General features: G+C 50.7%; 10 protein-coding genes across 10 annotated transcripts; 4 read left to right on the top strand and 6 right to left on the bottom strand.

Moving 5' to 3' along the window:
• Positions 1-320: 320 nt before the first annotated feature.
• Positions 321-2237, top strand: A1O9_08068 (ferredoxin hydrogenase; the record flags this gene model as incomplete). The annotated part of the gene is made up of 1 exon (XM_013403623.1): positions 321-2237. One exon carries the CDS (start codon positions 321-323, stop codon positions 2235-2237), a length of 1917 nt encoding a protein of 638 aa, XP_013259077.1.
• A 934-nt stretch (positions 2238-3171) lies between these two features.
• On the bottom strand, positions 3172-3762 carry A1O9_08067 (uncharacterized protein; the record flags this gene model as incomplete). Its single annotated transcript, XM_013403622.1, has 1 exon — positions 3172-3762. One exon carries the CDS (start codon positions 3760-3762, stop codon positions 3172-3174), a length of 591 nt encoding a protein of 196 aa, XP_013259076.1.
• Positions 3763-6448: 2686 nt separating this feature from the next.
• A1O9_08066 (formamidopyrimidine-DNA glycosylase) lies at positions 6449-7705 on the top strand (the record flags this gene model as incomplete). Its single annotated transcript, XM_013403621.1, has 1 exon — positions 6449-7705. The coding sequence occupies one exon, from the start codon at positions 6449-6451 to the stop codon at positions 7703-7705; it is 1257 nt and encodes a 418-aa protein (XP_013259075.1).
• Positions 7706-8182: 477 nt separating this feature from the next.
• On the bottom strand, positions 8183-9712 carry A1O9_08065 (uncharacterized protein; the record flags this gene model as incomplete). Its single annotated transcript, XM_013403620.1, has 1 exon — positions 8183-9712. One exon carries the CDS (start codon positions 9710-9712, stop codon positions 8183-8185), a length of 1530 nt encoding a protein of 509 aa, XP_013259074.1.
• A 1379-nt stretch (positions 9713-11091) lies between these two features.
• Positions 11092-12831, top strand: A1O9_08064 (uncharacterized protein; the record flags this gene model as incomplete). Its single annotated transcript, XM_013403619.1, has 2 exons — positions 11092-11113; positions 11168-12831. 2 exons carry the CDS (start codon positions 11092-11094, stop codon positions 12829-12831), a joined length of 1686 nt encoding a protein of 561 aa, XP_013259073.1.
• Positions 12832-13371: 540 nt separating this feature from the next.
• On the bottom strand, positions 13372-14760 carry A1O9_08063 (uncharacterized protein; the record flags this gene model as incomplete). The annotated part of the gene is made up of 1 exon (XM_013403618.1): positions 13372-14760. The coding sequence occupies one exon, from the start codon at positions 14758-14760 to the stop codon at positions 13372-13374; it is 1389 nt and encodes a 462-aa protein (XP_013259072.1).
• Positions 14761-15807: 1047 nt separating this feature from the next.
• Positions 15808-17135, top strand: A1O9_08062 (uncharacterized protein; the record flags this gene model as incomplete). The annotated part of the gene is made up of 2 exons (XM_013403617.1): positions 15808-16373; positions 16481-17135. The coding sequence occupies 2 exons, from the start codon at positions 15808-15810 to the stop codon at positions 17133-17135; spliced, it is 1221 nt and encodes a 406-aa protein (XP_013259071.1).
• Positions 17136-17998: 863 nt separating this feature from the next.
• Positions 17999-20407, bottom strand: A1O9_08061 (uncharacterized protein; the record flags this gene model as incomplete). Its single annotated transcript, XM_013403616.1, has 4 exons — positions 17999-18087; positions 18146-19732; positions 19789-20322; positions 20401-20407. 4 exons carry the CDS (start codon positions 20405-20407, stop codon positions 17999-18001), a joined length of 2217 nt encoding a protein of 738 aa, XP_013259070.1.
• Positions 20408-21491: 1084 nt separating this feature from the next.
• On the bottom strand, positions 21492-22702 carry A1O9_08060 (DNA repair protein rhp51; the record flags this gene model as incomplete). Its single annotated transcript, XM_013403615.1, has 4 exons — positions 21492-22306; positions 22355-22422; positions 22477-22556; positions 22607-22702. 4 exons carry the CDS (start codon positions 22700-22702, stop codon positions 21492-21494), a joined length of 1059 nt encoding a protein of 352 aa, XP_013259069.1.
• A 668-nt stretch (positions 22703-23370) lies between these two features.
• Positions 23371-24708, bottom strand: A1O9_08059 (uncharacterized protein; the record flags this gene model as incomplete). The annotated part of the gene is made up of 1 exon (XM_013403614.1): positions 23371-24708. One exon carries the CDS (start codon positions 24706-24708, stop codon positions 23371-23373), a length of 1338 nt encoding a protein of 445 aa, XP_013259068.1.
• Between the last annotated feature and the right edge of the window lie 1385 nt (positions 24709-26093).

Genomic DNA, 26093 nt, shown 5'->3' with positions numbered 1-26093 from the left:
CAAATTGTGGCAACTTAAACTTCCGAAACCGGGCATCCTGTCCTCGGAGAACCAGAGCCAGAACCCCAAAGGTTCATCCATTAATAATTTTCAGATTGGCAATCGGTATTTACAATCTCCTGCGCAAACAGTCAATCACCTCATCCCTCTTTTTTCGCTGGTCGATGCCTTGATTTCTCTTCTCTCTTCCTCAATCAGACTGCTCCTGACTAAACTCTGTGATTGTCGTTTCCAAGTCTGAACAACCACCCGCCATTGCCACCCCCACAACATTGGTGAACTGCACCGGGAGCTTTTGACGGAGGCCGGCGCCGACGACCATGAGTGCCATTCTCTCGGCCGACGACCTCAACGACTTCATCTCACCGGGTGTCGCATGCATCAAGCCCGTCGAAACCCTCGCACCAAATCCAGACAACTCCAATCCCTACGAAGTGACCACCGAAGACAAACTCCACGTCTCGAATCCTGCCCCAGCCTCCATCTCTCTGACCGACTGCCTGGCCTGCTCTGGTTGCGTCACTTCAGCCGAAGCGGTTCTTGTGTCGCTGCAATCGCATACCGAGGTCCTCAACACCCTTGATGCATACCCCTCTCTCGATGTGCGGCGTTTAATCGAAGCACAGAATAGCCGCGTCAACGGAGTCCAAGCGGCGCCATCACCAGCGGACGCCAAACTCTTCATCGCCAGTGTAAGCCCGCAGGTCCGAGCGAGTCTGGCGGCGACGTTTGGGATTTCTGAGAAAAAGGCTGGGTTTATGATACAGCAGTTCCTGAGCGGGTCACAGGGACTACGGATAGGTGGACAGCACAATGGTGGGTTCTCCTATGTGGTTGACACAAACCAAATGCGAGAGGCATGTCTTGTGCTCGGAGCAGAAGAGGTGGCAGAATCGCTGGCGAGCAAGTCCAAGCCTCAGCCAGTTCTGACCTCTGCCTGTCCGGGATGGATCTGCTACGCGGAGAAAACTCACCCTCACATCCTCCCACACCTGTCTGTCTTGAAGTCTCCGCAATCCATGTCGGGGACTCTACTCAAATCTGTGCTCAGCAAGACCTTGGACCTACATCCATCACAGATCTGGCATCTCGCCATCATGCCATGCTTCGATAAGAAACTGGAGGCGAGCAGGGAGGAACTGACGGATCGCTGGTGGCGTTCGTCAAGCCAGGACACCACCGACTTGTCCTGTTCTCCTGTACGAGATGTCGACTGTGTAATCACTTCGCGAGAACTCCTTACGCTTGCCTCAGCCCGAGGAATTCAGCTCTCTGGTCTCCCACTGAAACCCCTCCCACCCTCTGAGCGCACACCTTTTCCCGACACCAGAATTTCCAGTTTCCTCTTTCCTAACTCGCGGCGACCAAGTCAACCGCAATCTTCACCAACTGCTGCCGCCGCTGCAGCAGCCGGCACTTCGGGCGGTTACTTATACCACATCCTTGCAACAGAACAAGCCAAGCACCCTGGCAGTACGATCAGCGTCCAACGCGGACGCAATGTCGACGTCATAGAGTACACACTCCTCTCCACGTCATCCAGCAAACCCATTATGAGATGCGCCAGATACTACGGGTTCCGCAACATCCAGAATCTGGTTCGCAAACTTAAACCCGCGCGACAGTCGAAATTACCAGGTGCAGTGAGACGCAGTGCAACGACAAACGGCGTGGGCGCGGGTGGACAGGAGTACGCTTACGTTGAGGTCATGGCCTGTCCCGGTGGGTGCACGAACGGCGGTGGGCAGATCAAGGTCGAGGACGTGGTGGATATCCTACCAGCAACGAGAGGTGAGGAGATGACAGTGGTCAACGGCACTGCGACTCCCCAGAGTCAAAAGGAGTGGCTGCGGAGAGTAGATGAGGCGTACTTCTCGATAGATTCCGAATCCGACGACAATGCCTCCCAGGACGACGACGACGTGTCTATGACGAACGGGTACGGAGACAACCTCCATCACCTTGCCACCAATGGAGATACTGCTACCACGACTGAACACATCGACGGGCAGTCATCTTCCCAACCCACCATCATCAACGGCGTCAACGTGACAAGCGTACAAGATCTGCTCTCGCATTGGTCTGTTCTTGTCGAGGTCCCGCTGCACACCCTGGCATACACTAGCTATAGGCAGGTGGAAAGCGACGTCGGCAAGACCAGCAAAGCTAAAGTCAAGACCCTCAATGACACGGAGCGCATTGCTCAGATTGCCGGGTTGAGCGGAGGTGGTTGGTGAGACAAGGAACTTTTCCCACCTTGGTGAATTTGTGAATGATGCACATCGAAGAGTTTTGGCTTTGGTTCTTTGGGACCCTCGGCAAATAGTGTGCACGTGGGCTTCGGGAGTTTTTGGCGATTGGGAACAATTCACGACAGTCAAGGGTGCAAAAATCACCCTAGATGCCTAAAGAGTGCGTCTTCGATGGCCGCTAGAATTGGTCTACATATCAGGATGATTGGCATTTTTCTGGCCCCATTACCCACGACTTGCGTGCGCTTATATATCGACATTTTTATCCGGATGAATGGGATGGCATGGCACAGAGGCCAGTTATGCGATCAGCAAACTAGAATTTCGGCGTTACGGCATCCGATGACAAGGCCTGGCCTTTTCTGATAACAGAGCGGATACATTATTCTGGAGTTGTCTAGATAGGTACCTACCAAAGGTAAATACAACACTGGTATCCAATACCCTACCACACTATCCTGCCGTCCCGGGTGGGTGCTCGATCTGTAAACGCAGCAAGCTTTACGTCGAAGCACTCCATCCTTTCACCGCTGGTGTGGCGCAATGCTGATAGTTGCTGATTTAATAAGTACATTCTGGATGTGTATTTCGCTTTCGTTGAGTGGCGTGTCTCAGTGGCCCTGGTCCAAGCGACATCTTCCTGCTTTTTGGCTTTTATGGAGCTGCTTTCGGAGTATTATATATACAAATGTCCTATGGTTACACGGGCCTGCGTGGCGAGCAAAGGTCTCCGTTTACTGTAGGTTACCAATGCTGTGAGATCCCGAGCTCGGTCGCAGTATAGTGTCGTAATGCTCGGCCTGGGCACAGCGACGACAACTGGATTGGATTCCTTAGATGGATGTTCACTGGTCTATTACTTAACTGTGCATGTATATCTTGTCCATGGCGGGCCAGATTCGGGATTCAATGCTCGGTGTTATTGATTCCCTTCCCGCCACTTGTCCAGCGCATCTTCCCACTTGCCATCAATGCCCTCACACCTATCGGTAACGATACCCCATGTGCGGCCTCTCACGATGGTTTCCACGGTGTTTTCGTTTCTTAGCAACGCCGCCAGCTGCTCCGTCCTGGCCTCTCGAGGGAAGAATCGTCCAGAATATGGGTCTAGCCGTTCGTCCACGATGCGATCAGCGTCCTTCTTGTTCTGGGCTTCACGTTCGATCAAATCGGGATCATCAGGGTCCGGACTCGTAGCAACAGCTGTGCAATAAGCTATGACGGAGCTCCGCGACTGCCATGAAGGGAAGAGGACAGAAGATAAGAACGCCTTGGAGGTGTCGTGTGGGATGGGGGCGCGAGTTAATGACGACGGGAGGGAGGGGTTTCGAATGGCAGTCGAGGCAGGGTCGAATGGGGATGTCGTTGAGGGCGTCAGCAGGGCATTGAGGTTGGTGGAGATGCTGTCGTCAATGCTGGCCCGCGACAGGCGTAGGAAGTCCCGCACAACCCGGGTGTTGAAGCAGAATTGAGGAGTTAATTGTGCTGGGGCGGCTGTCGGCTTGGACATAATCAGTGCGCTCGGGTTTTGAGTCGGTGGAGGATAAGGCCGCGACGAGACTGGTGAGGATGGCCGGGGAGATGTGGTCCTAGCTTCGAGAGTTGGATTGAGAGGAGGGGAGTCGGTCGGCGGCGATGCCCAAAACCACGCCAGCTTGATGACGCTCAATCCGAAGTAGATGAATACGTCCTGGATGTGAGGGTCGAGTCGCTCCCTGTCGCGGAGTTGGTCCAAGAGGCACGGTGCTCGAAAAGGAAAGATGCTGTTGTACAAAGCGGCACTGCAGGCTAAGCAGAGGGTAATACACAAGTCGAAGTATTGTGATATACAAGTACCTTAGGCGGTTGTTGTAACTTGCATGTCGTTGGCGCAGTGAGTGATATGTAAAAGTTCTGCCAAGTTGGGGTAAATTCCCAGCCAGCGATGCGGCCCTGTGCTCACCCCCTGTGGGGACCGAATGTCGAGGCGTCGGGGGCGTGGCGTGAACCGTGGTTTAGCACGGTGATTGGCTGGAAGCACTAAAGCCCGATCGCCCAAGTATCGACGTCGTTGGAGGGTAAGGCTCGAAGTGCTCTTGGGTGCTTTCGGACATAGCCCGGCTGGGACGGGGAGTCAGTCTTTACATGATGCCTAAGTCTATGATGTATGCCGTGACCATGCTGATGTGGGAAGCTGGCGAGCAGCCCTCACCTAGACGGTGTTCAAGAGCCTTCAATGCCAGATTTGCGTAATTCATTATTGTTGAAGCAGCAGGAGTGTCATGATGATATGGCGTGCGCGGAACTTCATGGAGGTTCAGTCGTACAGAGAGTATTTATGCTGCTCCCTAAGGCTTAATGCCGCGCACTTCCACCTAGGTATAGTAGAAAAACTCGGTATGAGTCTATCCGACGGTGGACGCCCTTGCTCGAGACGCCTTTCCGAAATGGAAGATGGCTCAATAGTTTCAACGACTGGATTGCAGGACATATTGCAGGACACTCAGCAGAAAATCGTATGGACTCGACGTATCTCGAAGGAGTCGTTCGTGTCTGAGCAATCATACCTGCACGGGCGCGGTACAAGGCACTCCCGTAACTAACAAGACGGTCTGAGACGAAGGAGACGAACGGGCGAAAGGGAGAAGAACTATTGCAGAATGGCTTTGATTGGACTGGATTAACCCGTGGCGGCGAGGCTCGGTTGTGTTTCTTCGCTATATATCAGATAACTAGAGTCCAGCCATATGATCATGAGGGCGGTTTCCTACCACGGCATTATCCGTTTATATGTCGCTTTTCCCTGCTCACAGCGGGTTTCTTGCATAGGATCGTTGCGGCCCATGCGACTGGCTTGGTTGACAGACACACTCTCCCCGTCCAACTTGAATCGGCAATAACTGCTCTGCTGCTTTCGGCGCTTCGAACCTTGGGAAAGGTAGGATCGTTGGCAAGGACGGGAGGGAGCAGAGAACTTCTCCCGTGAGTTTCTGCTCGACCTTTCTCTTAAAGCCTTCCACCCTCCAGACTTTCAGTGTGGAAACACAATTCAGTATCCACCACACCATTTACGGTTTCTTCCTGTTTCCAGAATTGTCTGATCATCGCCGAGGCTGTCCTTATACAATGCCATCGACCCTACCATCGAGCCCACGACTCACAGGCCTGCAGCGGCACCAGTGGCTTCTCATCACACAACACGTAGATGGCAGTTGCTAGCATAGAAACGTAGAACAAACAGTTAGATGAGCAGAAGGTCCCCACGGACAATGCATCAGGTTCTCTATTTCACGCTCGTGATCGTAGGACGACCTACATGCAGTCAGTGCGACTTCCCTAGCCAGAACATTCTTGTCTCTCATCTAGATCACGAGACCGAGTATCAGAATCGTGAGTTCCCTAGACAAAGAAACGCACATACACCGACCTATCAATGAACATCAACCCCAGTAATGGAGACTTGACAGTAGAACCGAATTAAGATCAGAACTAACTGCGTGAAAGTGGGGAGCAGGTGCATCTTTCAGCGCAGAAACAGTCCAACGGGCGGCGCAAATATCACAGTTCGGAAAAGATAGCCTCAAAGAAAAGGGATGTGCTTTAGAAAGGAACCCCATTCACAAGTTGGGAGGCTTCCCGAACGAAGCAGGGCTTAGCGGCTTCGAGAATTCCCGAGATCATCATTAGAATGAGCCGTCTATCCCTTTGGCAGGTATCGGTTAATGAGTTTGCCACCCTTACGATATGCGTTGAAGAAGAGGGAAGGACGAGGAGGAGAAACGTTCGTCGAAGCCGTTAAATACCACGGCGGCCAACTCTTTCCTGTAGTCCTTCGTACCACGTGACTCACGTGACTAGTTCCTCACCCTAGCAGGCACCTAGCTGTCGGAGGGATAGAATGGTGCGCCAGAGGTCGATGCAAGTTCGGAATCGGTCTAGCGTCGCGTGGCAAATCATCACGTCATAGCCAGAGTTGCCTGAATCGAAACCACTCTACGCGTCGATACGCGTTCCTGACTCAACGACCAACCATTGTAGAAAGCTCCTGTTACTCTTCGAGGCAGGTCAACCTTATCGTCTATTTCCAAGTTTGATATTACCAGCTATTTGGCTGCTTACGGTGACAATTGCCACAGCCATAAATATTGACTTCTGTCATTGAGCTGCTCATCAAGCGCCAAACCTTTACTAGGAGTCTTCCGGTAACTCCACTCACCATGCCTGAGATCGCTGAAGTAGCACGGACGGTCCATTTCGTCCGCAAATTACTCGTCGGAAAGACCATCGCCAAAGTTGCTGCTACAGACGACGCCAATGTCTATGGCAAGGTGGGCACTTCAGCCGCCGAGTTTCAGAAACACATGACTGGCAAGAAAGTTGTCGATGCGGGTCAGCAGGGTAAATACTTCTGGATCATCATGTCCAGTCCACCACACCCCGTCATGCATTTTGGAATGAGCGGGTGGCTGAAGTTCAATTCCGAGCATACCTACTACTACCAACCAAAGAAGGGTGGAAAGGAGGAGGATTGGCCACCAAAGTTCATGAAGTTCCATCTCGAGACCAAAGCCGAAAATGGGGAAGAAGCTATTGAGGCAGCATTCGTCGATATGAGACGATTTGCGAGAATACGGCTGGTTGACTGTCCCGCCTCCGAGATCCGCAAAGTCAGCCCATTGAAGGAGAATGGTCCGGATCCCGTTGTTGACAAGGACGTTGTCACTTTCGAGTGGCTAAGAGAGAAATGCAGAGCTAAAAAATTGCCTATCAAGGCCATGCTGCTTGACCAAGCTAACATCAGCGGCATTGGCAATTGGGTTGGTGACGAGGTCATGTATAACGCAAAGATGCATCCCGAGCAGTATGCCAACACCCTCTCCGACGAACAGATCAAGCAACTCCACACATCCATCCACTACATCTGCAGCACGGCTGTCGACCTTCTGGGCGACTCGGACCAATTTCCTGAAGATTGGCTTTTCAAGCACAGATGGGGAAAGGGAAAGAAAGGGACATCGAACACTATGCCTAGTGGGGAGAAGATTCTCTTCCTTACAGTCGGAGGCCGTACCAGCGCTGTGGTCCCTTCAGTTCAGAGGAAAACAGGCCCAGTGGCGAAGGAGATGAGCGAGGCTGAGGGCGCGATTGATGATGAGAAGCCTAAGAAATCGAAAGGCAAGAAGAGAAAGGCTGAAATGGAAGAGAACGAACAGGCAGAAGTCAGACCTAAGCAGACAACGGCCCGAACTAAGAAGGCAGCTGTGAAGGAAGAGGAGGACGATGATCAAGTGAAAGAAGCGAAGCCACAAGTCAATAGCGCTTCAAATCAGGTCAATGGTGGAAGGAACGTGTCCAAGAAAGGGAAGAGCGTCAAGGATGAAACTGTCGGGGGAACGCCGGCGAGTAAGAAAGTCATGAACACCGCGGAGAATGATACAGGCAGGAGACGATCTGGGCGACTGAGCAAGACTTGATTGCAAGGGCCAAAGGATGAGGATGTGAGCCATGGTGTTCCAGGTTCAATTATGAGATTAGCGACTATCTGTAACAAAAGTTCACTGTGAGGCAAGATGACGGCTGGCTTTTGTCCAAAGCCTATCGACCACGATAGTTGCAGGCACGATAAACACCCTAAAACTCGTTGCTTTCTTTAGCACATAGCGCCCCTTTGAGACTTGACCAAGTGGTCAGAACTTCGCCCCCGGGTGCTTTTGCAAACCCTAAACTCCTCATCTTCCCGAGTCCACGAACATCATCAGAGAATCAGTTTTCGCTTTAGATAGGTGGGATGATGTTTGTTAAGATTCCTAGTTTGAATGGGGGTTAGTGCCGTAAGCCTTTGTTCTTTGCAACAACCTAGGATAATGAGTGCATATGGTCCTCGGAAGGCCTAAACGGCAGAGGTGTTCATAATCGCACAGGAGGCTGCGAGTTCTTCTTTAGGCCTTGGCCTATGTATTCACGGGCTTGAAAGAAACCTCGCTGATGGTCTGCGAGACACAATTTCTCTTTTCGTCCGTCTCTTCTTTGCCATCGCGGTTACTGACCTGACTGCCTTCCTCGGGACCGGGTGCCTCGTCTTCGCTGGCCACATCTCCGATTTGGGATCTGTCAAGAGCACGTCTGAATGAGGGGATCAAGTTGGTGGCGACTGGGTAGGTGAAGACAAGGAAGAAGCAGATGGCGGTGAGCCACCATGCCTTAGAGATGCGAACGGACTCGACGAGTTGTGCCATCAATGGGGGTTGTAGCGCTCCACCGGAGATGCTGACGATCATCAGCGTCTCGCAAGTCGGTGTCCACTCGTCGAAGGCTGCGGTGGCGCTTTCAAAAACCATGGGGAAAGATGGTGCTTCGAAGAACATAACCATGACAGCGATAACAATAGCTGAGGTTCCTGTGATGGCGGTGCCTGCAGCAGTGGTTGCCACAGCGCCAGCAATGAAGCAAGCAAGAACGTAGCGTGGCTTGAAGATCTTCGGACATGTGACCAGACCGGCGGCGGCGAAACGACCCATCACGAACGCAATCTGAGCAAATGACATGCACACAGCTGCCCACTTGTCGCTGGCACAGGCGTTGATCTTCATGTGCTCGATGAAGAACTGCGCGAATGTGACCTGGCAGCCGAGATTGACGAAGTTAGCGGCCACACCCCACCAGATACGAGCGTAGCGGGCAGATACAAGAGGGTGCTTCCAGAGTTTCCAGCCGCAGGTGGTGGGTGGTGAGGCTGGGACATCGACCTCGGGAACCCAGTTCGTGCGGAAGAAGATGATGCCAACGACAGCCATCAGGGCGAAGATGCAACCGCCAAGGGCACGGTAGAAGACGATGACGCTTCCGAGGTTGGCACAGCTCGCTTCCTGGTTGCTGGTGGGCATGAGACACTTCCCCGGGTGGAGAGGATCTGGAGACGGTGGTTTGCTGGAGGTGTCCGGGTTGAACACGAAGGCGTTGGCTAGGAAGGGAGCCACAACAGTACCGATGCCAGCCCACGCTTGAGCGATCAAGATACGAAGGGTGGCCTGAGTGCGATGGCCACAGTTGACAGCGTAAGGATTGGCTGAGCGTTCCAGCACCGATACTCCCAGACCAATGACAAACATGGCAGCCACCATGCCAGCTAGGCTACAGCTTTGTGCACCGAGTGACATGAAGAGATCACCAAGACCGAGACCGAAGAGCCCGAGAGCCATCGTGATACGGTAGCCACACTTCTTAACCAAGGGGCCGCCGATGAGGAGGGCCCCAGGTATGTATGCGGTGTAATACCCGGCTGCCAGAATCGCGGCCTTCTCGCGACCGATGCCCATTGCTACCTTGACATGATAGTTCATTATATCCAGGAGGCCATAAGCCAACCCCCACATGCAGAACAGCGAGATCGATGTAATGGCAATTGGGATGACAGTCTCCCGCTTGCGAAGATCACGTTTAGGGCGCCCATACTGGACGTCCAAAAGCTTGATGCGCTCCATGAGAGAGCTAAAAGAAAAAGGTAAAGAAAGCATTCTGTAGTGTGAGACGGAAATGCTAAACGCTGTTAAATATTTGTAAATTAGAGGTATGAAATCCAGAAAGAAAACGATTGGGGCGCAATCTGATTTTGTACGACCAAGCCAGCCTCAGAGATTTTCACACAAGACAGACAAATTGGGCAGTCGTTTGGCGGTGGAAATGATCGCTTGTTCACCTCTCCACTTGGAAATCTTTGGTTCACCAGTTGCCGCATGCAAACCGAACTTTGAAATGCTGTTGATCAGTCTTAAGCCAACATTAGTGAACATTCATGCCTGAAGTTCCGTTTTCAAAGCAGTCCAGTTCAAGAAAGTGCGAGGCCATTGCGAGAACCTGAAAGCCAGCATCTTGGTAACCTATAGTATGTCACCATGACTCCCAGCAGACTGGTAACTTCGATATGGATATCCTCTAAGGCGGAACCTTAATGGGTTTTCCAGAAACCAAAGCAAGTCGAACCGGCTTAGGCAATGGTCCTCAATTAAAGCGGATCAGAGGAAGTCAGTCGGAATGAACATCTGCAGAAGAGGCAACACTGTTTTGATGCCAGAGCAAAGTTAAATTTTGTAGATCCTTCGGCTGTCTTTGTTGGCCTCAAGGTTCACCCACAGAACTTGCATGGGAAAAGAATCTTCTCCATGATTTCTCCAGCTCTCCTTTATACACAAGCGTAGAGAAAAATGGATCTTAGGGGCACGTGTATCTGGGGGGACGATTCGACACCTGCTCCTTCTCCCTCCAGACCAGTTGATCGCGCGTGAGAGCTTCGGATAGAGTAGAAGATGCTGGCACCTTGGGGAATGGGGAAACGGTAAATGCCATTCATGACGGAATGAAGTCCATCGTCTGGAACTAAGTCGATCAACGAATGATCACGTGCATTCAAAAGAGCCCCCTGTCTAGAAGCGAAGAATTCGAAGTCCTCAAAGTTGAATCCCGGGTTTGTAGGTAGGCCAGCTGGTAGTGTACTGCGCTCCGCTCTCGTTGGTGATGTTCAGCACATGGCATGACGCCACCTTATACCACCAATTGAGAACATCAATACATACCTTAGGACATCTGACTCCCTATCTTGGTAGATACTTACTTACCTAGATGGACAAGGTAGATGAAGATTCCCAAAGGGACTGTTCAGCGAGCAACATTAGTACTCCTTAGAGGAAATCCTCATCGCGGGCCGGAAAAACCAATAATCCGGAGCACTTGGCAATTATTGGAGAAAATTCAAAAAAGTTCTGGCACATTAACTCTAGTACTGGGCTCCGCATGCTGAACAACAATTAAACTTGTTCTCGACAAGGTTTCACACAATCTCTCTCCGCTGGGCGCATTCAATAAAATGGGAGACAAGAAGCGGAAGGGTATGTTGTCTTATATTATTCCGTGTGCGACCAATCTTGACTGACTCATCCCAGCCACACCGGTCTCAACGGACCTTCCAGCGAAGAAGAGCAAGAAGTCTAGAACTGCCACTGATGAAGACATCTCAAAGACACAAGTGACTAAACCTGCCGAAAAGCCAGACAAGGCGTCGCACGTTCAGAAAGCCGATGTTGCTGTCTCAAAGAAATCACGCAAACATGCTGTAGACTTCATGAGCGATGACGAAGCCACCGCTGATCAATCAAAACTATCTTCAGAGCCTAAGAAGATCAAACACAGTACACCTGTTGAGGTCAATGTGTCAACAGTTCCAGACCTGAGAAAGAAGCGGAAGAATAAGAAAAATAAGAAAGAACAACATGATGAGCTCTTGAGTGCTGATGGCGTTAACGGCGTAGTTGAACATGAGGGACGTGAGGATCTTGAGACCGCAACCTCTCATAAACCAGTGGCATCTTCCATGCAGGCTGAGGCCGAGCGAACAGTCGATCAAGAGCTGAAAGATGACTTTGGGGGTTTTTCAGAAGGCCAAGCAGAAGAAGCCGCCCCTGGCGAGATTGAGACCGAAGACAATGCTGCAGTTCTCCTTGCGGGTTTCGACAGCGACGGAGAAGATCAGTATGAAGATGAGAACCTTGATACTTCCTCTAAACTGAAACTGAGCAAGAAAAAGGATAAGGAAGTTCGCGAAAAATTGTCTCAGGTGCAGCATTCTGGCAGCAATGAAGGGCCTGGCACCGTCTATGTTGGTCGCATTCCACACGGCTTTTACGAGAAGGAAATGCACGAGTACTTCTCTCAATTTGGCGAGATCAGCAAGTTGAGACTGTCACGAAACAAGCACACTGGTGCCTCGAAGCATTTTGCTTTCATTGAGTTCTCATCGAACGAAGTTGCGAAAATTGTCTCAGAGACCATGGACAACTATCTTCTCTTCGGCCACCTACTCAAGTGCAAATATGCTCAACCCGACTCCTTGCATCCAGACACTTGGAAAGGTGCGAACAAAAAGTTCAGGAAAATCCCTCATGAGAAACTTGAACGAGAGAGACTCGCAGCACCAAAGACTGAAGTGCAGTGGGACAAGAAAAACGCGAGAGAGAAGAAGAAACGTAATAGGAAGGCTCGTCAGCTCGAGGCGCTGGGACTCGAATTACCAGCCTCAACCTTGAAGAAGTCCTCAGAGGCTCTGAAGCAGCGACAACTGGAACATGCCAAGGAGGGTAGTCTCCTAAAAAACGATGATTCTCAAGTGGCTCCAACTGGAGCTATTAAGGCACTGAATGGCCTACCAAAGGACGAGCTTGCGATCCTGGAAACGACAAAGTCGGAGAACTTAGAAGATGCAGAAGCAGGCAAAAAGTCCAAGCGCTCTAAAAACAGCAAGAAGAACAAGACTATTCTAGGCGCGAATGCTGAGGCTACATCCGTGGCTCTCATCGAGGACGCTCAAGAAGTCAAGAAAGCCATCCAAGGAACTGCAGGAAAGGTAGTTTCTGGAAATGAGACCACAGACCCTGTTATTTCCACGACTGAGGAGTTCATAGCTCTTGCTGCCGATGAGGAGCACAGTGATTCTGTTGAAGAGCCTGTGGCTACCAAGGGCAAGGTCAAAGCCGGCGAGAAGAAGAAGAAAGATCGCAAGAACATTACTAAGGCCCGCGGTCCAAAGTCTGCTATCACTTCTGCAAAATAACCTCCAGTATCGTCGGATAAGTCAGAAGCTCCCAGCGTTGCGTCCCTGGGAAAGGACAAATACAACAAGTCGAAGCGTAAAGAAGCCAAGCAGGCCCAGGCTAGTGGCAAAAAGAGTGACAAATCTGGCAGTGGCTAGGAGACACGTCCACGTTACAACACTCCTGCTTTCCAGGGCAAACGCAAGACCTTCGATGATTAAGATGATCGACACAATGGGCTATTCTATGATGGGATAGGTCCTGCAGAAGGCTAAACACATCACAACAAGGACTGGACCCGACTCAAATACCTGAGATCACAAGCCTGACATGAAGACTACAGGGGAGAATGTCAACCATCACCTCTCGTGGCACAAACTTCTGCTCTCAAGTTGAACGGATCTCATCAGGAGGATTAGATTAGTGCTCGATTACTCAGAGCTGTTCAATGCCAGAAAAGTTTCCACACCTCTTCTCTTACGATTGATAAATACCGCTCGTCTTTTATCTTCTAGTAGATGCCCAGATCATATCTCTAAAGATGCCATCGTAGCTGTGATTCAATGCACTTGCGACTCGCGAAAATCAACTGTTCGGCCGAGGCAACCCCCTTCACTATCAAACACAGTCCCAAGCACCTGTTCGCAGACCCATCGAACTGTCCGGGTATGCAGACTCCCCTCTCCACCACCATCAACGCCTCCCCCCTTTCGCTTTCCCATTCCGTGTTTTCGCCCAGTATCAATGATGCTTCTCCCTTCCGCCAGAGCCTGGAACACGACAATCTGGTCTTCGGCGTACTCGTCCACACAGCCTCCCTTCTGGAATTCTGCAATGATTTCTCGGGCTACATTCCCCACTACCTCCGCGACAATCTGTCTTCTGTCACTCTCGCTCGTGATCTTTCTGCCACTTCCGAGGCAGTCTCGACCTATTCTGTATCCGTTGCTTGTGTGTGCCACCAGGAGTACGTAGAGCCGCCGTTCATCACCAGATGAGGGTGTAGAGGATGGGTGGGTGGTTATCGGGAGCTCGGCGGGCAATACTCCATCCAAGGCCCGTCTCTGCAAAGCGAGAGGCAGCTGAGCCTCCAGCATTGAATACGTTTCCTGGCTTCCAGCAATAATCGTCATCTCGATTCTTGTGATAGTGCCACGATCGGTGAGTGCAAATGGACTCAGTGAGAAGAGGCTAGACTCTCTCCCTTTGTCCGGAGTTTCGCCTCCTAACCAGGGATAGACTGTAATTTCAACCTCTCCTACGGTTGATGCGCTTCCGGCCCATCCCCTCTTGATGACATTGATATCGACTTTGGGGAGACTGATTTTCTCGCACAGAGGCAAAAAGACTTGTTGTACATACTCAGTTGATGGTGATTTCGGGACATTGGTTCCTCCTTTCAGGAGAATGCGAACCCCTGGAGCAGCGGCCCTAACGTCGTGTGTAACCTTTTCCGTCGAAACGGCGTTTCCGTGGTGATCACTTCCCTCCAGATTGAACACGATATAAGGAAAGATAGCTTGCCAGATCAACCACACACTTCCCGGGTTCTTCAATACGATCTCCTCTGTCCTTTCGTTCGATGAGCGCAGAGGACGACTTCTTCCACCCCTCTTTGGCTTGAAGGTAACATCCGTCTCTCCCACGCTAGCTCCTTCGACGTCTGCGAGACAATTCTCCGCCAGCCAATTCAAACCAGCGAGGTGACTTTCCTTCAGTCCACCTCCTGCCTTTACATTGCGCATGACAGCACCACCGTTACCCTTTCCTTTTTGGTTCCCATGCTTGCCACCTGAGGATCCTGGTGTGCTTCGCCTTGATGAAAAAGAGGTCCGATTGGCACGTATTCTTGTAATGCGGACTGGGATTTTGCAGATTGACGAGAGCGACAACGCAACGCGGACGAGTTGCCCACCGCCCTCGAGAGTAGAGCCATCAAGGGTCAACATTTCTTCTGCAATTGGGGAATTGTGCCGGCTCGCCGTTCTTTTGTAGAGGAGAGGATGACGAGTGTTCTGCTGAGAATTTCTAAGTCTTCTCACGATATCCAATTGCGCCGCTGAAGTTCCAAACCTCAATACTTTTATTAGTAACTCCTAGGCTACTTTCTATTATCCGAGGTTTATATAGGGCCCTAGGAGTCTCCTTATAGTATATAGTAGCGCCTTACTACTTCTAATACTATATCGTACGTACTTTAGACTTTTATAATAGGATAAGGCTATTTACTACTTACTAGTTCTAACACCGCTAAGCGTACTAAGGTATATATATACTAATATTATTATAACTATAAGAATTCTATCGTAGGTGCTAGATTTTATGTTCTATATAATGAATTAATGTTTTCTCTCCTTACATGAGAGATATTTAACTCTCTATATAAAGTATAGAGCGTTAGGAGGACTCAGTTTCCTCTCTGAAGAGAGTACTTACGCTCCGCACCGCGAGAAGATGCCTCCCATCGCGGAGTGAATCTAAGTGTTTCTCCGATGATTTTTCATCCATGAATCATGTAAGGCCACCTATACAGAAAGCAAATGAAGCTAAAGCACTTTCCCTTTCAAGCCTAGCTATGCCTGTTGTTCAGGGCCCGTTGTGGCGGGTTATACACCAAAGGACGATACACCCGTTAAGTGCTACAGACGAAAGATCGAAGGCCCATTCTGCAGGACCACCCGGCCACTTTGAGCACCTCCTATCATTGCAAATATGACAGGAAGTGACAACAACGCTGACCAATTTGTCGTACGAAGAGTCCACATTCCTGTTGTTTCAGGCATCATGCTAGTCAATGGCGCTCTGCTCACATCCAAACTCAGGCATCCACCATGTCATTCCTTCCCGCCGCAGATGGCCTGAAGAAGGTATAAATTGAACGAATATGTCTTGAGATGAGCTTCCCCTTACGCAGCCTTTCTCTGTGGCGCCTAGTTTTGTGCATTATCCGATCTTATACTAACTCTATTCTGTGCGGTCTTTTCTTCTCTTGCAAAATGACAGACGCCGACCTGAAGATCCCTGACGAGTTCAAGGACCAGCTTAGCTATGTCGAGGGGCCAGACACTCGCTCAGATGAAGAAATACTATCCACTTTGACACAGTATGTTCCAGTGAGTTCGGAGAAGAACATCTGGGCCTTCTGGCATTCCGGCATTGTAGCAATGCCGGCTTGGTGTCAACGGAACGTCATCGACTGGGTCCGCATCAACGGTCCCTCTTGGACAATTCGAGTCCTAGACAACGTGCCAGACTCGCCTAACTACATCCTGAAACACCTTCCGGCAGAAACACTCCCTAGAAGCTTCATTGAGCGCACCATGGACGGTCCGTATGTCGGGCAACACTCGGCAGATTTCCTCCGTGGAGCGACCGTGACGCTCTACGGAGGGGTGTTCATGGATGTGGGAAACCTGCTTCTGCGGCCCATCGACATGATCTGCTGGAAAGAGCTGGAGGATCCAAACTCCCCATTCAACGTAGCTGTACCCTGGATGTACGGCACAACGATCGCGCAGCACCTCATTGCCGCTCGGAAGGGTGATCCCTTCATACAACGATGGTAAGTGAAAGATGAAGCAACCCTGCGCCCTCCCAATCTTCCGCTGTCAGATGCCTGTCCTCGAAATTTCTTTTAGCTTACCAGGAGAAAATACGTAATCTGATTAGGCACGATCTTTTCGTCCACCTGTGGCGAAACCGACAGAACCATAAGGGACTGATAGAAGACCCGCTAGTTGCATTCAGCAAGGAAATGAAACTCGACGACGCGCGCGCGAGCAACTTCCATTGGGACTTCAAAGTCCCATTCCAGACGGTCATGGAGTACATCACGCAAGTCCTCGTGTGGACTCGCGTCGCCATGCTGGAAGACGTCAGCGCCAATGGCGACGGCTTCAGCGGCGTCGACTACTGGACACGCCACATCAAACTCATCGACTGCCTCCCGGAAAGCTGGGGCGCCGAAGCGCTCCTGGGCTTCCCCGGCGCCGGGCAAAAGACCCTCGACCTGCTGGCCCTGCGCCGCGACTTCTCTTTGCTGGAGACGGATCCCGAGCAACGCGCCGCCCACGACCTGGTGTGGCGTCTCCTCACAAAATCCAGCTTGCAGAAGATCACGCACGGGAAACACCTGACGCACGATCTGCACCTCGGCGCGCTGTGGGATTTACCTGAGCATGCTGGGAAAGACCGCGCCAAGGGGACGTACGCCGAGTTGTTGAGATACGGGTCTGTGCATTTCGCGCAGACGAGGCGGAGTGTGGTGACGGCGGAGGCGCCGAGACCCGAGTCTACGTTGCGGAAGGCCCTGTTGGAGCCATGAATAGACAGTCGTATGATTTATGGAACTAGGAATAGATATAGATACATGCCATCATTCCTCCTAGTGCAGGACATATCCCTGGCCAAAGGGCGTTAGCTTCCTCGGTGCTGGTGAGCATCCGGTTCGAACTCAAGTCCAACTGATCTCTATTTGTCCACAAAGGGACACCGACTAGACTTGTCCAGTATTTTAGCTGCCTAGCTTTGAGTCCATCACCGACGGTCAGTAACGGCAAGATAATCGGACGACAGGAATACCCTTCGCTGATCTTCAGTGAGAATGGAGAATGGACTGGACGCTTCATGGCCCCCTTAGATGTCGTTTTCCCAACACGGGGTACAAACTAAGAACAGCGACATATATTATCAAAACCAAGGGAAGGACGAAGCTTCACTTGGGAGAACTAGTCAAAGAATTATTTTTCGATTTCTGCGCAAGGGGTATCCGAACGGCGGCTAGGCAGTAACCAGGTACATGAGTAGATACAGTCAATAGTATAATTTGATAGAAACATGAAGGGAACGAGATATGAGGTATTGGACAGCTCCTTTTCCTCCCTCTCCTCTTAAAAAGAGTCCAGTCACCGGCTTGAGCCGAGGAATACCTCGCACGAGTCACTCGTGGGAGCCGAGCTTGGTCCATCGGAAAACCTTGTTCCGGTTCCCATTCCCATTCCCATTCCCTTCCAAGATTTCCGGTGGCATTTACTCCCGTCTAATTATGGATCCTTTGATTGCAATTAGACCTTTGCCGGATGAATAACGCAATCTGTCTGAACTTTGGACTATGAATTAGGTGTTTTTGGTACATTTTGTCGAGCAATGGTTGAAAAAGTCGAGGTGCGACCATTGTTCTGCACATCTTTATGCCGAAGGTTCCATCGATGGTATTTGGGGGCCGGCAGCTTGGTGCGTGGCATTCCCGGTTTTTGGGTGGACAGTGAGCTTTGGTACTAAAATGAATTTGTCAGCTTCTGCCTCGATGACAAGAGTGTGATAGTCGGAACTTACTGCTCATGCCGTAGCCTTGTGTCTGGCCCGTAGGATCACTATTGTTGATTTCGACCTTGATGGAAACGTTCAATCCACCTTTCAGAGGACCATTGCTGCTAATTCCATCGGCAGCTGGGTGCTTTGTGCCAGCGCCTTCTTCACCAATATGGAGAGCGCTGTGTCCATCAGGACCTCTTGCCTTGGGTCGATCTTTATCCGTTTCTCCTGTTGTGTTTATCACTGCATCACCGTTAACTCCGTTCGGTGGGTGATCAATGTCGTCAGGTCTACCGTCTGGAATTTCTGTTATACATGCGTAATTTCGGCTCGGCATAGTGACAAGATTGAAATCGGCGCTCTTCATTTGTCCTCCAGGTTGCTCGTTAAACATGCTCAAAAGAGTCTCATCTGTATTGCCGTCTCTAAGATGGTGGATTTTGTTTCGTCGAGCGAGAAGGTTCGCGACTGCTTTTGGAGGTGGTTTGTTAGTAATGGCCGATGATACGATATTGGCCATGTAGCGTGGATCTTCAAGGGGATCCATATTGTCAGCAGGGGCCGAATAGAATCGCCCCAAGGCCGCCAAATGAACGTCACCACCCAAGATAGTGACACGGATGGAAAATTCGGCAGCCAGGCGTTGAAGTCGAACAATCAAGTCTCTTCGTTCATCCTTGTGGTGCTTAGCTGTGTAATGGTCGTCCAAGTCGTCCAAAAGATCAACAGAGCCGTCGAATTGATTGAAGAAGCCTCCGGCGAAACCGAACCGTTTATTCAGGAGCCGGATTGGTGCGATGAATGGCGAGGATAGAATATTTTCAAGCCATGCTAAACGAGGATATGCGATGGGAACGCCCAAGAGTAGGATGAGATGTTTGATCTCTCCATGCGCCGCCTTGAATTCGGTGCGCAACCGATGGAAAATTTGATCATATGTATCGGGATAATTGACTTGTTTTCGGGTCCGCTCGGTTCTAGCATCGATTCCACAGAAAGCTATACGCTTTCCTAAACGCATGTAAAGGTTTCTAGATCGTTCTTCGACATATGGACCGGGACGTCTGCCTACAATCCAGCTGGGATCGTCTGCTGTTCTCTTATAAACGAATGTATCCTTCAACTGCCGAGGATCGGCTCCAGCAGTGCCATTCGCATCAGCTCCCATGGTTGCGGGTGCATCAGTGGTGAAGGTGGACAAAGGAGGAGCGGTGTGATGCTGGAAGAGGCAATAATATTTGAAACTGACACCACCAATGCCTCGGAAGACGGCGCATTTCATGAAATGATCGGTGTATGAGCCGAAACCGTCAATGATATCGTGATCATCCCAAATGTTAATCTGCGCGATGCTTGCGTTGGCACTCGCAAAGGGCTCGGTGCTGTACCATCGGATGTAATTCTCAAAGTAGAACTTGTCACAACGGCTGCGCATATCGTTGTCAAAAGGGAAATGTTGACGCTTTCTTGGATTCTTGATCGCAGTCCAATCCTTCAAGGGACCCCGGACGCGAATATTATCATTATAGATTTGATCTCCACCACCAATCATGACATGGAAAGGCCGGGCTTGGTGGGTTCGCAGAACGTCATTCCACAGTGCAGGACCTGTTCGACATCAGTTAGCTGGCCAGAGGATCCGAAATTGAGCAATGCAGACGTACCATTCCAGTATTCCTCATCTGTGCCCACAGAAAAGCCATTGCAAGAGTGGAACATGATTCGGAATGACTCAGAGGCCGCTGGAACGACAAATTCCCTCGAGGGGTCTTTATTTTTCACGTCCGCCAGAAACAGTATGTTGTCAAATGTGTATTGCCATTTTGCCTCGGCCTCGACCAGAGGAACTCTGAGAGAGAAACGCCAGAACGCCTTGTCTGGATCCGAATAGAGCTTCAATCCCTCGGTCTCTTGTGTAGAATGGCTTTTGACTTTTGTGACGCCATCGAGCGCGCCCAGTGGCTTCAATGTGAGGTGAGGAAGCTTCTGGCCAGGCTTCGTGACAAGGAGGACGGAGCCGTACCAGACAACTCCGGAGTCTTCTTCGGCCAGGCGCTGGTAGTTTAGGAGGGGACCGCAGAGGACTTCGAGTTCGGCACTGGTCCTAATGATTTGAGGTCCACTTCCATGATGGTCCTGATCATTCTTGACGTGCTGGTATCCCTCGGGCAACTCTTGGCCCGTGGGCTGTTCTGTTGCTGCAGGGCGCGGTGACGTTAGCTTGGGGCCGAGGATTGACTGTTATACCAAGGTTCATTACGCCCCAGATTGCGTACCTGCCATTTCCTGCTTCTCTGAGCGACTTTTTCAACCTGAGGACCAAAGATTGCTATTGGACTTGTAGAGCTGGGGCAAGTAGTCCGAAGTAGGCCTTGTCAGCCGAGTGATGGCCAGCGACGACGCGCCTGGTGTGCAGGCGAAGACGCGAAGACAGGAGTTCAAGAAAGTACTGATCGAAGAATAAAGGAAAGTGATGTCGTCAACCTGAATGGCAAGGCAAACAGAAGAAAATCAAGGTGAGCAGAGGGTTGTTGGAGATAAACAGTGAATGACGCCGTGCCAGAGGCTGGGGGGCCGGGAAGGGACAGGACCAGGGCTCGAGCGCGATAGTTTAACTAGAAAGTCTATGAGACGCTTTACGGATATCCAGACTCCTTAATTGGCCCAGAGGATCAACCAGGATGAGATCACCAGATGCATCGTGCATTGGCAAGTAATTAATGACTTAGGCCAAGAGTGGATACACGCGTTCAATTGAAGCAGCCCTACTCGGTATTATCCATTGGCTCCCCCACTGGGCTTGAGGAAGTATGGATCTCGGGAAGGATTTCAGATGAAATGATGGAAACACGCAGTTCTTACTACTATAGGACGATGTGACTAGACAGGTAGCTTTCTGCAGGATGCCACTGGCCTTGAATCCTACTGAGTGGAAGAGGTAATCGCTCCGTACTGAGAACTCACCAATACCAGGGACGAGAGGGTGATCGGCCAAAGTCATGCACTTCCAGGTTTCCAGGTTTCATGATTGATAGCACAAAAAGACCAGATCTTCTTTGTCCCAGCCACAACTAGTGGACACACGCCACACGCCACAATGTTGTAACTTCAAACACGTCCGTGCCGAGGACGCCGGCTGTCTTCCAGGTCTCGTCGTCATCGCAACTTGCCCATCAATCACCAGAATCACCGCACAGAGTTGCAAGCACAATTGACATGTATACCTACCTAGGCATGGTACGGAACGCATGTCTACCTCGTATCGCTTTCACACTCTCACAATCCTGGAAACGCCTGTACTCCACGCCGATGCTATGCATTATCGTCTTACATCCAGTTGACCTGCTCGTTGACTGCCTGGTTTGCGTCATTCTTTTTCTTTGTCGTCCTTGGGCTGGGGATCACCAATGCCATGTTCATAAATCGCAAACAGCGTATCACTCTCTGGCAGGCATGGGCTGTCGTAAATCTTGCAGATTCGCGTCTCTCCTCGGCCCTTCTTCAAGCTCAGTCGTGTAGTACTTGCGTGAGCAATGATGTTACCGCCAATCGGTTTCTTCGGGTCCGGGTTGAACATGGCACTCGGTCCGCCATCCACCTGTGCCACGACTTGATTGGTGATGACCACTGCAATTCCAAACTCATCTGCGAGGCGCTGAAGCATTCGTAGGAACTTGGCCATGTGTGACTGCCGTGATGATAATTCACCTCGTCCATTGTAATCCGTTCGGTATAGGGACGTCGCCGAGTCGACAATAAGAAGTGAGAATCTTGTCTCGCACATCATTTGGGCCGCCTGCTGCAAAAGCTGAAGCTGATGTTCCGAGTTGTACGCCCTGGCATACGCAACATTGTCCAACACCTCTTCGCCTTCCAATCCATATCGATTGGCCACAGATAGAAGTCGGACCGGTCGAAAAGTTCCCTCGGTATCAATGTACAGACACTTCCCTTCACCGCCTCCCATGTCGAAGGGGAGTTGACAGGTAACCGCCATTGTGTGACAAATCTGACTCTTACCCGTTCTAAACTCTCCAAAGATCTCAGTGATGGAACCTGTCTCAATGCCACCTCCAAGCAATCGATCGAGGTTTTTCGATCCTGTAGTGATGGAGATGAGATCGCTTCGTCGCGCGTGCATTTCGGTCGCTGTGGTGAACCCCATAGGCACTAGTTTCATAGCTGCAAGTCATTAGCACCAGCACCCTCGACTTCCGATGTGCTTCTCACCTTCATTCAGTATTTTGGTAGCTTTGGCTTCTGATATACCCTTGATCTGCTCCAGCTGACGTCGTGGGCTATATTCTGCAGTTAGTCACCCGACATTACATGCGATGTTTGGGTCTTCTCACGTGTATGCAATTGCCTCAACCGTATGATATCCGCCTTCGACCACCAGTTTGATATCTCTCTCGGTTAAGCCTGCTACGCCCTGGTTGCTCGTGAGTCTCCACCCTTACAGACTAGAACGAAGCGACTTACCACAAGCTGTGTGATTGGAAGTGGTGCACCAGGACCACCTGCCATGTCCTCGTACTCGTCTTGTGGGGCTGTCTCCATTGTGTCTACTTGGGTCATGGTGCCTATGAGTTGGGAGGGCTGCGCGACAACAAACGGTAGACGAAGAGGAGGAAGTAGAAAATTCAAGTATACAAAGAGAGAAGTCAAGCGAAGTCTTTTGGGTGTGATAACGAGCAGCGCAGGTGTGCGGGTGTGGTCGAATGGCAAAGCAACCCTCAGCTCTCAAATCAACGACGCGCGCCCCCCCTCCCCCCCCAACGCGACTCGTCTTGACACGTCACGCGCGTGCACGTGATGGCCCTTTCTATGTCAACATCCTTCAATTTGCCGAAAAGAAATTTGAATCTACCAAGTGCCAGTACATATCTTAAGTATTTCGACTTTAATTGTCTTCAGGGTCGCAGTATGGAGTAGTATTCTTGAGCTGACGTACTCTTGACCTCCTGCATTATTGGTGACCTTCACGTAATTTCTTCGCTTCTCCCTCAGGATTTCATGTACGTCTGTCGTGCCACTGTTGTACAATTCCTAGCTTTGCTCAAGCCCAGCCCATTTGAGATCCCTCAAACCCCCGTAAGAAAACTCCGTTGCTGATCATATGTCGGCCAGCTAATCATGCCCAAAAAAAGCGCACTTTTCGTGTCCAAAGCCATGACTGTCGCTATATCCCAATCGCTCTCTAGCTTTCCCTGTCCGGAATTCAAACCCAATAAATATCCCCTGTTTTAGTCTATCACCCTAACAACGTAGTTCATGAAAACCTGATCCTGAAGCAATCTGTCCATATCGGCAATTGTCATCTGTATCACTACCTCGAGGTAGTTTTTTCTGTTGTCAAATGGGAGTACAATGCAAGAACCAGGATCTCTAGACCATGGCTTGCGTACCCAGTCCGGCCGACCGAGTCCGAGATCGAAGGTGGCGTCGTAACAATCCAATTTCTCCCAACTTGTCACGTACATGTCCGCTCCTTTCGCCCTATCCATATTACTCGCTTGAAGGTCTCTCACATCATTGCTCGGATCTGGAAACCTGGCTAAAGCAATAGCCTGACGAATGTATTCTTCATCAACCTCGTTGATCGCCCGCCGTATTTCCATTGCCGTTTGAATCATTGCTGGCGGACTGGTGTCGGTCAGATGATCAATAGGTAACTGGGCTGATGCAAAATCGATTGCAGTACCGAAATACGACTCGGGAAGTGGTTTCTCGAGCTTTCCACGAATATTGATTGGTATCAGCAATTTCGAGATCGCGATGGCGTCTATGTCCTCAAGAGATGGGATTCTTGCCTTCACCATACTGTGCCAGAGGAGCGCTTGCAGTGCGTCATTCGAAGTGATGAAGCTGCTATCAGCTTGTGTCTCAAGCAAGGTTTTCAAACCTGCCAGCTTCTCCAGTGAGAAGGCAACCACGCAACCACGGCCTTGAACTCGAACCGTTTCACCTTCTTCAGGGTGCGCCTTCACTTTCTTGCACCTAAGAGACCTATTGCTGATTTGGTTGGGAAAGCTCCAAGAAAGCTGCTGTCTGTGAATGCTTTTCAGGTTGGCAAAAGCTGCCAGTCTCACCGAAAGAGGGGGTGTATCGTGTCCTCGAGATTCCAAATGCCTATCAAATGCGGTTTCGTCGTTCAGAATACTACCAGAAATCAGTAAGCCGACACCTGTTCCGTCAGAGATACAGTGGTGTAGATATAGGCTGACAATGAAACCGCCGTCAACTACATTAGCCTGCACCCGAAATACCGGGGCTTGTTCCTCATCTGCAGACTCGGCCAATGCCGATACCAGCTCCGGCCTCATCGTACTCGGGGGCAGACCGGCTTTGTCAAGTTCATCATAGGTGAAAGGAACCTCTTCATGTGTCAATCTGCGGACACTGACACAGGGGTATTCGAGGAAATCCTTGTCAGAAAATCGGACCTCCACTGCCCCCACCCGCTTTCCCGGAGTTTTGGCGGGCACAATATAGCCTGATAGATATGGTTTGGCATCGACAATTCTCCTCACGAAGCTGTTCAATCGCCTTACAACGTCAGGAAGTATGGATGAGTCTGGCATACGATATGCAAGACATATACGTATGTACGATCGAGGCATGCAATGCTCGATGGAGGACAGGTGTATGGTATGTTGTGGGTTGCCTAAGGGATCGCATTCGTCATATGGCTCGACTTGAGGTTCCTCCATTGAGTCAGCCTGCAAAGTCTCTGAGCCGGACACAGCACAATCATCGCTGTGATTTTGCTCGGGATCAACCAGTCCATTCTGTTCGTCAGAGGTGTGAGATGACGGGATCGAGAGTCGAGCACTAGCAGGGCTAGCGGAGAAAAGGGAGTCGGTGGACGGGGCGGACATTGGAATGTCCCCCAAGACGTCAATGTCTTGATCCGGATCAGCTATGAGCATTTGGGCTCTTCAGAATGGTGATTACCGAGATTTGAGCCAGTTGTGTGGGCAAAATCAATGTTAAGAGACACTGTGCTCTTCTTGCTTATAGTAAGTGGCCAGTATGAAGTATGAGCATTGTGGTTGAGCACGAGCATGATGAAAGCTGCTTATATACGGCGCTCTGACTCAGGCCGGTCACTCACCCTCGAGAGAAAGTGAGATTGGCTGGCAAAGACTGAAGAATGATGGTGAAGATATAGGTTGGTAGACGTTGGACTCAGGTCTGGTGCTAAGTCCGTTGGATTGAATACGGATATTGGTCAGAACAATAACACCAAGAGTGAACCTTCTCCTCGATCAAACGGGCGCCATTATAAAGTCCCAAGAGCCCTGGTTCAATTGTAGATGAAAGAACGTGTCATCCACGCATAATGAGGAGAAATGAGAAGGCCACTGATCGACTCAAATCACAGCGACGGGCAAACCAATCAGACGCCAGCAGGCTGGTCTCCCTGCCACAAGCTCGATAGTCGCAGACAGCAAAGCAAGCGAAGATCAGTCGAGGTACATACTGCATATGACTAGACCGGTTGAAAGAGGGTACGAAGCAGGGAAGAGCAAACTAAATAGACGAAGTGCAAGCTCGATCGGGAGGTGAGGAAAATGCGGATAATATGGTGATTGAAAGAGGGAATGAGGATGAGAACTATCGGTCGCCTTTTCGCCGCTTTGATCTCGGCGGGGTTCGCAGGGAAGAGAGTCGAGTCGAGGGTTAGGTATGTGCTTTACGAGTAGTGCCCCTTCGCGCCTCTGCAGCCAGACCCATGTGGCTGGCTATAAATTGACTGATTAGCGTTTCCCGTTTGAGAGAGGTGCGTTTGTGAGAGCTCGTGAGAGTGGAAAAGCAGGAAGCCCTGGGAAGAAAAGAGATGCAAAGAGCCAAGCCGGCGGTGATGTCGATATCTCAGTGCCAGCAGAATTGACCGGGGGGAGAATGCAAGGCGAGCGATTGGGGGTCAACTATGGGTGATGCGCGCACATCCAGGGTCTTCCGA

This window comes from Exophiala aquamarina, assembly GCF_000709125.1.
Source record: "Exophiala aquamarina CBS 119918 chromosome Unknown aczIA-supercont1.6, whole genome shotgun sequence".
NCBI classification, from domain to species: domain Eukaryota; kingdom Fungi; phylum Ascomycota; class Eurotiomycetes; order Chaetothyriales; family Herpotrichiellaceae; genus Exophiala; species Exophiala aquamarina.
The sequence above is the reverse complement of the archived record's forward strand: the minus strand, read 5'-3'. Positions and strand labels throughout refer to the sequence as shown.